We start from the raw sequence: 12,289 nt of genomic DNA, 5'->3' as shown, positions 1-12,289 counted from the left end.
TTAGTATCTGCTAATCGTCTGAAGCGTGGACTTGTAAAACTTGTAGACGAATATCAATCAGCCTTCATGAAGGGAAGATGTATTCAAAACCACGTCTGACTGATTCTGGATATGATTGATTACCAATCAATTATTCAATCAGTCTCGTTTTATTTCTAGACTTTTTCAAAGCATTCAACACTGTGGAGCATGATTTTGTTTATAAAACTCAAAACTCTTGGATTTGGAAAAGGGTTCTGCAAGGTTATTAAAATATTTCACAATGATATTTATAGTTATATCTCCCTTAACCCTTTAATGACACCAAAATTTAAGATTTTATGTGGACTCAGACAAGGCTGCCCAATTTCACCAAAATTATTTTATGTCCATAAATGCGAGCGTACTTGACCTTGTGGAATAATATGAAACAAACAGAACTTTATAATGCGAAGGTCATGAGATCATTTTCTTTTTAAATTTGACGAATTTCTTGTCTGACAGTTAATTAACATTTCCTTTTTATTTTAAATTATTCATCTGTTTTAATCTAAATATTAAAATGAGTGTTTTTGTTCAGCTGGATTGTGTTCTAGTGAAACAGACGACTGAGCAACAACGTGGCAACGTGCAGGAATTTTACAGAAAACACTACACACTTTTATTCTGGATCACACAATCTCACTGTAGAACCAGAAAACCAGACCCCAAACCCAGCGTATAGAGTCTGAGTGAATGTGGTGTGGACTCTGTGGAGGAGCTTCATAGTGTCAGAGATGCTGTAGAAGGACAGAGTTCCTGCACTGTGATCCACATACACTCCTATTCTGGAGGCTGATGGAACTCTGAGATCAGTCTTAATGCTGTTGTGCCGGAAAGAGAGAGAAGAACAACAACACCGCAGACTCCAGGACTGATTGTTGAGTCCAAACACGCACTCTTTACCCAGTCCTTTCCTGCTGATGTCTTTATATGAGACTGATATGAACACATCATCACCGCTCCACTCCACCTCCCAGTAACAGCGTCCACACACACTCTCCTTACACAACACCTGCCTGCAGGAATCAAATCTCTCTGGATGATCAGAGTAACGCTGCTCTCTCTCACTGACTCTCACCGCTCTGTTCTTCTCAGACAGAATGAGGTGACGATGTGCCGTGTTGGGATCCAGAGTCAGATAACAGAAATCTAAAAAGAGAAAAGCAAACTGAACAGTGTGAACATGAATATCCGTGCTGGGGGCGTGGTCATGAAAACAGCAGTTCGGTTGCAGTGAAAACTTTTCTCTGTCCAACAACCAATCAGAATTCAGATACATTCCGTTGCCAAGTAAAACAGTGTTGCCAGATTGGGTGGTTTTGACGTTATTTCGGCGGGTTTTTATCAGATGTTTATAAACATTTCGCACGAATGTTCTGTGTGAGAATGCAGCCAGAGACACTTCTACAGCCTTAGAAGGACTTTGATGCAGGACATTCTATGTACTATCTCCGTCCACTAGTCTACATCCAATCCAGTGGCGGCTGGTGGGCTTTGAAATAGGCGAAGCTCAGTTTTAGGTCTACGGAATACAATTTTTCAGTTATTTGTCATGAGTCAATTTATGTGGGTCTGTCTCAGAAACTGGTCTCTCATTTGGGACATTATGGTCAAAAAATTAATTTTCTAATTTTACTTTTTTTTTTTTTTGCATTTACCTAACACTCAATGTTTCTTTTATCATGTTTAATAAGAATAAAGATAGCATCTTGCTTTATCTGGCCTCTGCTGTGGAATTTTTTTTTTTATTACAATTTAAATGTCTTTGTAAAATTTTTTGAAAATATTGAAAAATTTCCTCTTTTTGATTGATTGGGTTAAAAATGCCAAGTTATGATGACAATTGATTATTCACTTAAATATGAATAATACGATACCATTTTGGGTATTTGATATGGCAAAATAGGACACAATGGAAAAATCAAGAACGCACCGGAAAGATGAGAATAACGGAGGTGGTAAAAGAACAGCGACTGTACCAGCTGAAGGTCGCGTGGGTCTCTGCTGTGGCGCGCGAGCAACGGGACATCACTACCGCACTGGACGGAGCGCGAGGCGGGGGCGGGGCAAAATGACTGGCCGTACTTTGCCATGATAGCAGATAGATACCAGCTGTTAGCAGCTAGCACTGCAGATCCCAATAAGGCTCAAGCTAGCCTACAACCACGTTGATTGAACTACAAATGAAATGAGTGAATTCACAAATGATCAAACTGATAGAATGGATGAAAGTTAACGGAGCACAATGAGTAATATTTACATTTATTTACAGAGTAATGTACAGAGACATCAATGAGAAGAAAGGTTTATATGAAAAGAAATTCGGACAGCACTTTGGCACACAACTACACTTTCTCGACATCCGCTAGGGACTGACTGATCATGCTTCCGTGTTCCTCGCCGAAGTACAGCGACTGCCCTCCTCTTGTCTTTCAAACACCACCTCCAATAATCCTTTATCAGCCCGGCTTCTTAGCCCGCCCATGTCCCGTTTACCCCCAGAGATACCCGGCTTCCCCGGAAGTGACGATTTTGTCAATTTTAACCAATAACAACTAGCCGAAATTGGCTGTTCAGAGCCATCTCGTAGACTGCAACGGATACCCGGCTGCCAGTCCATAGAGCCCATTGAAATAAGAAAGGTTACAGCCTGGCAGCAAAGGTGATTCTCGTAGCGAACTGCAAGTTCATCAGACATCACTCAAATAAGTTACAGGATGACATAGGGATAGTTATGAACGTAAATACAATCTTGGGCATATATTATGTTATGCAAGTTATTGTTTTAATGAGAATTCAACGTCGTAGACGCCGCAGTTTGGGGAGAGAATTTTATGGGAAGTTCGGCTTCCCTTGTTGTCTCTGAGAAATCTCCCCTGATCCAATCCAATCCATATTAAACACTTCTGTGACCCAATCAGAGATCGCGGGCATCACACGACACAAAGACCTAGTTTACCCAGCACCCCTTAGGTATTTTAAACAACCAAAATCGAGCATTGGCTTAAATTGATCATTAACAAACATTAATCTCATTAAGTATTATTTAAACAAAACAATGTCGTTGTAACTGTAAGACTAATATGAATGTGTGTAATGTAGTGCAGAAACTGAACTCATAAACTATAAATAAGAATGACGCAATCCGTTCTCCATTTTCTCTTCTCATGTTACATTCAGCCATGCATTGCAGCCTAACTTTTTTTTTTTTAATTGAAGTATATAAAACAGGTACAATCTAACAAATCCACAAAAATCAGGATAACAGATGAAGAAAATACATGGATATAGACAAAAATAAATTAAGCAGAATAACTAGGCCAATAAAATTAATAAAACAAACAGGATAAAAAGATAAATAAAAAATAAATAACCTCAGCAATGCAGATGTTAGATATGCATCGTAGCCTAACATAGCCTACATAATATTATGCGTGTGCGCCACCTACTGGTGCATGTAGGATTCAGAACACAGCAGATGATTGCAGAGTTATAATCTGATTGAACCACACGGAGCCGAGTACCAGACAGCAGATTCTTCACCTCCAGCACTGACGGGCTCATGGTGCTATTTGTTCGATTTACAAATAGTATACTGGACTTTAGCTGCATAGTTTTACTTTACAATATAGGCATCAAGTACATTTTACATTTTGGGCGGTTTTAAGTGCATGTTGGCGGGTTTTGAACATATTTTGGGTTGGAAAACGTCAGCAGTATCTGGCAACCCTGAAGTAAAATTGTAATCTGTCAAAGTTCTCGAGCCCTCGTGCTGTTTTACCGTTAGATCAATCACATATCAGCTTAAACTAGCATTCTAAAACTAGTTAAAGATCCCACAGAAGAGAGCGACTCCCCCTGCCAGCCTCATGGAACGCAGTGTTTAAGGCTCCGGATGGGTTTTATTTCCATTTATGAGGGAAAGGAACATACACCCTCCCGACAGTCAGTGCACTATTCGCTTGGAAAACACATTTGCAAATTGGTAGAATGAGTTCATCATCACATGCAAGATTTGCAGTTAATCAAATGGATTTCATATTATTATTATTATTATTATTATTATTCAAGAATTACTTCAGTTCTGAACTTCAAATGTTAAAAGTCTGGCCTTTGGAGAGATGATGGAGACTCTTTTGGTGGAACACAACGGAGCAAAATATTGTGACCCTCTAATGTTGACCTGAAGTTGGCACCACTGGGGGTTGGCATTGGGTTTTTGTCCCCACCAATGTTAATACCAAACCTACGCCCTTGCCTACATGTTATCTCGTTCTAATTGTTGTGACTTTTATCCAAATGACAGCTGGCAATACGTTGTTACTTTGCACTTTTTGTTGATCTGGGTACTAATCTTTGAGAAACTGGATTGGCAGAATGTTGCCTGTGAAGAAAAGAATGTCTTTTTATTACCCTGTGCCAAGTTAATATTCACTTCAGTGCAATTTTTAAGAGCCATAAATTATATTTTATTTATTGTTTTTGTTGTGAGTGGTTTTGTTTGATTGTTGTTTTATTTCTTTAGCTTATTTATTTATATTTATTTTTTACGTTCCACTGTTGAATTGAATAAGTTGACTGAATTAAAAGTTTACTGTTCTATGAAAGGGTGTATTTGCATGATCATTATTATTTTACTAGTGGCATAAAATTGTCTTGAAAAGACGTCAACAATAATATCGTTTATCACAATAATTTGAGACAATATATCATCCAACAAAATTTGTTATCATGACAGGCCCAGAATAGTGTGTGTGTGTGTGTGTGTGTGTGTGTGTTAGATGTACATTTCAGAAAGTCTTCTCTGCTCTGTGGTTCTGGTCCTGAAATGATCTGAACTGCTGCAGCTGTGGAGAGAAAAATGGAAACATGAGTTTGTGTAAAAGATGGAAAGAGTTTAAAGTGATCCAGTCAGTTTATTCATTTTAAATCAGTGTTTTAGTTCAAAGTGTCGGGTGAATAAAGTGTCTGCAGAAAAGAAAGCAGGAGCATCGCTAAGAAATAACACATCACTGTGTTTCTCCAGCAGGAACAGCTCCTCATACCATGTGGAGGGATTTTGTTGAATTCCTCCTCACAGAATTCCTCGAGTCTCTTTTTCAGACCTGAGAGAGAATTCCTCACTCCATCAAATATGAGATGTTGATGGACAGTGATGCTAGATGTGTGAAAATCTGGTCTGTTCACTGGAGGAGAGCGACGTCCAGAAGCTAAAACCTACAGAAAGCAAATGAAATGTAAAACCCACTTGTGATGTCAGACAGGGACATTTATTGTTCCCTTAATGAGAGGTGTTTTAGAGAGTGTGTGAGGAACAGCTGGCTCTGTAGATCAGACAGTGAGTGTTACCTGGAGGAAATGGATGTGATCGTGTGTGTGTGAAAGCTGCTCCAGCTCAGTGACTCTCCTCTGAAGATCAGCAATCTCCTGCTCCAGTTGCTCCAGGAGTCGTTCAGCTCGACTCAGTTCAGCCTTCTCCTGATCTCTGATCAGCTCCGTCACCTCCCAGCGCTTTTTCTCCATGGAGCCGATCAGCTCAGTAAAGATCCTCTCACTGTCCTCCACTGCTGTCTGTGCACTGAGCTGTTAGGACACACACACACACACACACACACACACACACACACACACACACACACACACACACACACAAGATTTAAAGCTCATCTATCATTCCCTCTCTTACTGGGACTGTAAATGACTCGTTGTCCATGTTGTGTGTGTTTCTAGGAGCAGCTCTGTCTCTGCTCACTGCTCACCTTTATAGTGTTCACAGCCTGTTTCAGCTCCTGCACCTTCTTCTGCTTCTCCTGGATTCTCTGCTGGGATTTCATCTGCTCCTCCTTTAACTCACTCTGAGGACAAATAAAATACATTCAGCTTTTTATACAGTACGAGCGAACTGGTTCCATATTAATGTCAGTTCAAAGTACATTCATGTTTCGCTCTGAAGGTTATGTACTCTGTGTGTGTGTGTGTGTGTGTGTGTGTGTGAGAGAGAGAGAGAAAAATGTTCACTAACTGGTCTGGGCTGGGTTGTGTGTGTGTGTGTGTGAGAGAGAGAGAGAGAGAGAAATGTTCAGTAACTGATCTGGGCTGGGTTTCCCGAAAGCCTCTTAAGGCCAAGAGAGTTTTAAATGACCTCTTAAGATCCATCATCAAGCTAACGTGGTTTTCCCGAACAACATCGTAGCACAAGTCGTCCTTTTGTTTGCTCGGAATTTACGAGAGACCCGGAGCACTCGTTCAAAACAAAGAGCGACTCGCTCGCTGCCGAATCCACAGAATGCGCATGCGGCTCTGAGGGACTCTCACAGTCAGCGGGGGAAACTGGGGTTGAATCTGCTGCTGGTGTTCAATTAGTTTTCTTCTACATTGCAAATACATCGAGTTAATTATCAGAGGTGGACAGTAACGAAGTACATTTACTTGAGTTCTGTACTGAAGTACACTTTTTGAGTATCTGTACTTTACTTGAGTATTTTTTTTTTTGGAAACTTATGAATAACTTCACTACATTTGAAAGACAAATATTGTACTTTTTACTCCACTACATTTCTATCAAGGTCCTCGTTACTCGTTACTATGAAGCAGCTTTGAAAGTTGATGTTTTTTCTTTTCTAAAACGTGATTGTTTTTTCCGCAGGTGACACTGAGACAGTCTATCAGTAATCACTAGGGTCACGTCACGTCCATAGACTGGATAAAATCAAGATCAATGATTTCTCCGCAGCATTATTTAACACGATCAGTTGATGGCAGAATGGAAGGAGGCGGTTCTTCTGGGGAATGCACACACCCACGGTTCTATAGCTAGAACCCATGGTTCAGTTTTCTGAAAGGAATAAAGAGTCGTTTCATTTTAAATGTTTGCTTTGTTTGCCTAAAACGGAGCACATCACAGCCTACAAAAACTCACCATCCGACCTGCGGAAGCATATTGAGGGATATAAACGTTTTATTCCAAGAGAAAGCTTGCAGTGAAGTTGTCTGTGCTTTAGAGCTCGCGATAACGTTGCAATCGCTACACAGTCTGATTAGTCAAATGACTTTCTGTGGATTTGCCAAGTTGCCATCGCCTTGTCCACGGCTAATGTTAACACATAGCTAGTTAACTTGGACAGGGCCGTCGACGGGGGGGACAACCGGGTATTTTGTCCCGGGCCCAGGCATGAGGGGGGGCCCAGAACTGGTCCCTCATGAAGATGCCATTAATCATTCTGTTTCATTTCAAAATGTGTTGATTTGGGGGAGAAAAATGTGCTATATTTGCATTCAATGAATGATTTCTGGTTCTTTTGCCTTTATTGTCTTCGAAAATAGATTCAAGAACCCACCTACCACCCCAATGCAGAAATGGTTTGGTCTTTGATTAAGGCGCCAAATAACACGGCACTATTCCATCATAACGCTTCGACAATAAGCGTGCGAGCCCGTTTGCCAACATGCACAAGTCAGGAGCAAAGAAAAGAAAAGAGAAAAAGAGATGAAGAAGCCAAGAGCCTCAGGGGCTCACTGCATATTTTAGAAAATATTCAGATGATGCAGCAGGTGGTGAAGGCAGTGGGGCAGCTGAGCCAGGTAAGACACAGATAACTTTTTTCCAGCCCCGTAATGTAACCCCAGCACGCGCGACACGCCATTCATAATTATAAAGTAGGGGATAGCAGGGTACACTGAGTGAACACGGAAATGCACAGGGCATTGAATTATTTCATAAACATATCGGTTTAATAACACTGTGTTGCATATATCTCAATGAAGCAAAGAACAGCACATTGGCCCGCAATCATATCCAAATGTTTTAGGCACGCTTGCTGAGCTGCGCTGAGCTGGACTCCGGTTAGCTGAAAGCCCGTGGAACACTGCCTCTTGTTAATTAAACCTTATTTTGTTGGAAATCATCCCGTGTAGATACGACGGCATGTGAAATTGCCAGCTAGATAGAGTTTAATGTAACGAATGGGCTATAAATGGGGTGTTTTGATGTTAGTCTGTTGCAAAACAAACTTTTGCTTAGACTGGATACTCTTCAAACAATTCCCTTGCTCAAGTGAAAAATGATAGGCCTGTATGAAAAGCGCAATTAATGAAAGTAGCCTAATAAGCCCTAAATGAATAAAACAACCTCTGTTTTATTGTTGTTGCTTACACGTTAAGATTGTGAAATCTTCTCGGTCCAGTTCTATATCCAGGGAACGTTGTAATTCTTTTGGTTTATCCTTAATAAACGTGTCAGCCCCCAGGTCAGATAGGCTAATGTTACGTGGTTGGGAGAGTGTCAATTTTTTTTGTAACATTCTAAATCGAGTATTGAAAGGACGTTTATGAAAAACAAGACAAAAAAATACACTGAAAAACTCACTGTACACATCACTAGTGGCACACATGGACTGGCCATCGGGAGTAGCGGGAGTTTTCCCGGTGGGCTGGTGGTTCAGCGTGGGCCGGCGGAGAAAAAAAACAGTTGCGCGCTGGCCTTTAATATGATAAGCAATGCTAACAGTTTCTTTAAGAAACTGTTAACATTGCTTAAGAAACTGTTAACATTGCTTATCATATTAAAGGCCAGCGCGCAACTGTTTTTTTTTTCTCCGCCGGCCCACACTGAACCACCGGCCCACCGGGAAAACTCCCGCTACTCCCAATGGCCAGTCCGTGTGTGACTCGTGGTGATGCTTCTATGTTCAGATTTCAGGAAAGCCATAACTCCGTTCTCATTGAGGCCCAGTTCCATCCCGTAAACAATCATTTTGGTTTATCAACTACCTGCGCTCAAACATGTCACAGGAGAGGCTCAATGGGCTGGCTATGCGCGAACTTGCAAAGAAGCTGACCTTATTGACGACTTTGCCACAGCAAAAGTCCGTCGCATTGCATTTCGCACCTGAATAGTTGCAGACTAAGGAAATGTTCAAACTGTAAAATAGGTTGAAATAAAATGGTTGACTGTTATAATGGGCTTGGAATACCTGTTATTTAAGGGTTGGAGTGAATGGAGACTGTGAAAAGAGGGGTTGCGTGTGGGTGGTTGCTGTGTGGCGATGTGCGTGTGTGTGTGGGGGGGGGGGGGGGCACTCAGATTATTTGGGGGGGGCCCACTCAGATTATTTTGTCCCGGGCCCAGCCAAAGCTGTCAACGGCCCTGAACTTGAACACTGTTAGTTAGCATGTAAAAACAGAGTTACACTAACATGAATAATGTTCACTTTTCTGAAGTCCTTTCAGAAATGTTTTATCATAATCTTGCCAATTAAACAAAAAAGTAGAAATCTTTCTTTTCTCGTAATATTAGCTGCCCAATATGATTTCGAGTTTGAAAAGAGTTTGCTAGGGCGGCACGGTGGTGTAGTGGTTAGCGCTGTCGCCTCACAGCAAGAAGGTCCTGGGTTCGAGCCCCGGGGCCGGCGAGGGCCTTTCTGTGCGGAGTTTGCATGTTCTCCCCGTGTCCACGTGGGTTTCCTCCGGGTGCTCCGGTTTCCCCCACAGTCCAAAGACATGCAGGTTAGGCTAACTGGTGACTCTAAATTGAGCGTAGGTGTGAATGTGAGTGTGAATGGTTGTCTGTGTCTATGTGTCAGCCCTGTGATGACCTGGCGACTTGTCCAGGGTGTACCCCGCCTTTCGCCCATAGTCAGCTGGGATAGGCTCCAGCTTGCCTGCGACCCTATAGAAGGATAAAGCGGCTAGAGATAATGAGATGAGATGAAAAGAGTTTGCTAGCATGTCAGGTGGAGCTTCACTGACATGATTCCACAGGCAGATTCATATGTGCATGAATACATACACTTAACAAATTGCTGCAATTTTTTGTTTTGATGTCAGATGATGGTCTTGCACCTTTTTTTTTGTTGTCTTGCTTAAAGCAGAGTTGCTGTTGGGCCGTTACTAAGCTCGAGGTGCGGATCTGGGTTTTAATCAGGTTGAATTGTCCTTTTTATTTTCTGAGCAAGCTGCATTTACAGCTGTTCCACTGTCTTCCTGATTAACACACACATACATGTGTGCACACACTGCCAGAGCTGGGTCAGAACACTACCATGCTGCTTTGTGGCGGTGGGGAGGAGGGTTACAATAAAAAAATGAAAATGACAATGGGTCTTTTTCAGTTCAGTTGTGTTTCATTTTGTAACATTCTACCAGGCGTTTATTCTACAGGTTCTACAAGTTAGTCAGTAAATCCAGTCAGGTGTTTCAGAGGCATTAGGTTTTGTAAGCGTTGTGGCTATAATACAACAATGCATTGACAGAAAATGTACTTTTAATACTTAAGGATTTTTAAAAGCAAATACTGCAGTACTTTAACTGAAGTAAAAATTTGACTGTCCAACTTTCACTTGTATCGGAGTAACATTTGCCCAGTGGGATCTGTACTTTGACTTAAGTAATGAAGTTGGGTTCTTTGTCCAGCTCTGTTAATTATTAAATAAATATACACAAAACACGATGAATATATTTCAGTATGTTATGGAATTACGTATGGATATCAGAATGTCACATTTATATCACTATATTTTAATCAACTTTAGCTCCATTAGGTAAGTGATTAACTAATTTAGAGTTATAAATGAGACATTTCTGCACCTCTAATGGTGTGTGTGTGTGAGAGAGGTTTTGATGTGTGTGTAGTGTGTACCTAAGAAGGTTTAATTGACCTCCTTCTATATAAGGTTGAATATATATATTAAACCTCCTTCAGTACACACAGATCAAAACCTCTCTCTCTCTCTCTCTCTCTGTGCACTTATAAGGGAGAACATGGCCCACTCTGCACTGTGGAGAACAGCTGAAATAATCCTGACTGCATGATCGGGGGGTAACAGTGAAATGAGCAAGCACGGGGAACACATTTACCTCATTATTTAACTTATTATTTGTTCATTCTTTCATGTGAATGTTTGTTCATTTCATTAAAAACACACTTGGAATAAAAAAAATTGCCAAAAACATAAAATAGTTTCATTAATTAATTACCACATTATATATGTAATGCTTCCAGATGATACTATATATTATCTTATTTTAAACACTTTATATTTCATTAGATTTTGGTTCAAAACGAGCACCATGTGACCTTACCGACTGGATTTAGCAACTACTAATGCCTTCAGCAATGACAGTATGATTGCCTTTAGCAGCTACTAATGCCTATATCGGGGACGCCAACTGCAAAGACGCACTTCGTCCTGTTGCTCTTTAGACTCCTTCTTACGAGTAAGTTCCAGAAAACCACACACAGAGACAACATTCGTTCCTAAAGAGAGTCTCTCAACTCTCTCTTTAGGTCTAAAGGGCAACGTTATCAGGAAACCCACCCCGAACCAGATTACGACCATCACTGAAGATAAATTTAACACTCTGTTCACCAGAACACAGACAATTTTAATCAGCTTTTACAGAATCCTTCTGATTGAGACACACATTGAAATTAAAGTTCAAATCATATCACTGACTAAAGCACCTGTTTCTAGATGGGAAACTATAATTAAGATGATTTAATTCTGGAAAGATTTCTAGTTCTCACCTGTTTCTCAGCTCTTTCTGCTGCAACTGAAACAGCGTCATGGTCTTTATGTTTATCCAACATGCACAAAGAGCAAATACATATTTGATCAGTACGACAGTAGATCTTCAGCACTTCATCATGTTCAGAGCAGATCTTCTCTTGGAGTTTTTCTGAGGCTTCAATTAATGTGTGTTTTTTCCATGAAGAAACTTCATAGTGAGGTTTCAGATGAATTTCACAATAAGAAGCCAAACACATCAGACAGGACTTGACAGCTTTGTGTTTTCTCCCGGTGCAGAAATCACACTCCACATCTCCAGGTCCAGCGTAACAGTGAGCAGGAGAAGCAGCTTGGACTTCAGTCTTCTTCAGTTTCTCCACCACTTCATCCAGCATGTTGTTTCTGCGTAGAACAGGCCTTGTCGTGAAAGTGTCTCTGCACTGAGGACAGCTGTAGACGCCCTTCTGATCCTCCTGATTCCAGCAGCCATTAATACACACCTTACAGAAACTGTGACCACAGGGGATAGCCACCGGATCCTTCAGGAGATCCAGACACACTGGACACATGAACTGGTCCTGAGCTACTGAAATACTGGCCTCGGCCATTTTCCTGAACTCACAACGAGAGAGAGAGAGAGAGAGAGAGAGATCAGTTTGTTTTCTCTGAAATGAGGAGTTACTTCCTGGTTCTGTGTGTGAAAGCAGTAGAGGAAGAGGAGGAGCACAAACACAGAGAGACCATGAACACTCCTCTATTAA

General features: G+C 41.1%; 2 protein-coding genes across 2 annotated transcripts in view; both read right to left on the bottom strand.

Annotated features, from left to right (window-relative positions):
- Positions 1-616: 616 nt before the first annotated feature.
- Positions 617-12,289, bottom strand: part of LOC132877956 (tripartite motif-containing protein 16-like) — a 471,908-nt gene continuing 460,235 nt past the window's right edge. The window contains exon 6 of the mRNA XM_060913631.1: positions 617-1,170. Within this exon, the coding sequence (XP_060769614.1) occupies positions 641-1,170 (530 nt within the window). The 3' untranslated portion in view covers positions 617-640. The remainder of the gene's footprint in view (positions 1,171-12,289) is intronic.
- LOC132879502 (E3 ubiquitin/ISG15 ligase TRIM25-like) lies at positions 5,338-12,245 on the bottom strand. The gene is made up of 3 exons (XM_060913727.1): positions 11,546-12,245; positions 5,781-5,876; positions 5,338-5,604 (listed from the first exon to the last, which is right to left on the bottom strand). Exons 1-3 carry the CDS (start codon positions 12,134-12,136, stop codon positions 5,353-5,355), a joined length of 939 nt encoding a protein of 312 aa, XP_060769710.1. The 5' UTR covers positions 12,137-12,245; the 3' UTR covers positions 5,338-5,352.

This window comes from Neoarius graeffei, chromosome 2, assembly GCF_027579695.1.
Source record: "Neoarius graeffei isolate fNeoGra1 chromosome 2, fNeoGra1.pri, whole genome shotgun sequence".
Taxonomy (NCBI): Eukaryota; Metazoa; Chordata; class Actinopteri; order Siluriformes; family Ariidae; genus Neoarius; species Neoarius graeffei.
The sequence above is the reverse complement of the archived record's forward strand: the minus strand, read 5'-3'. Positions and strand labels throughout refer to the sequence as shown.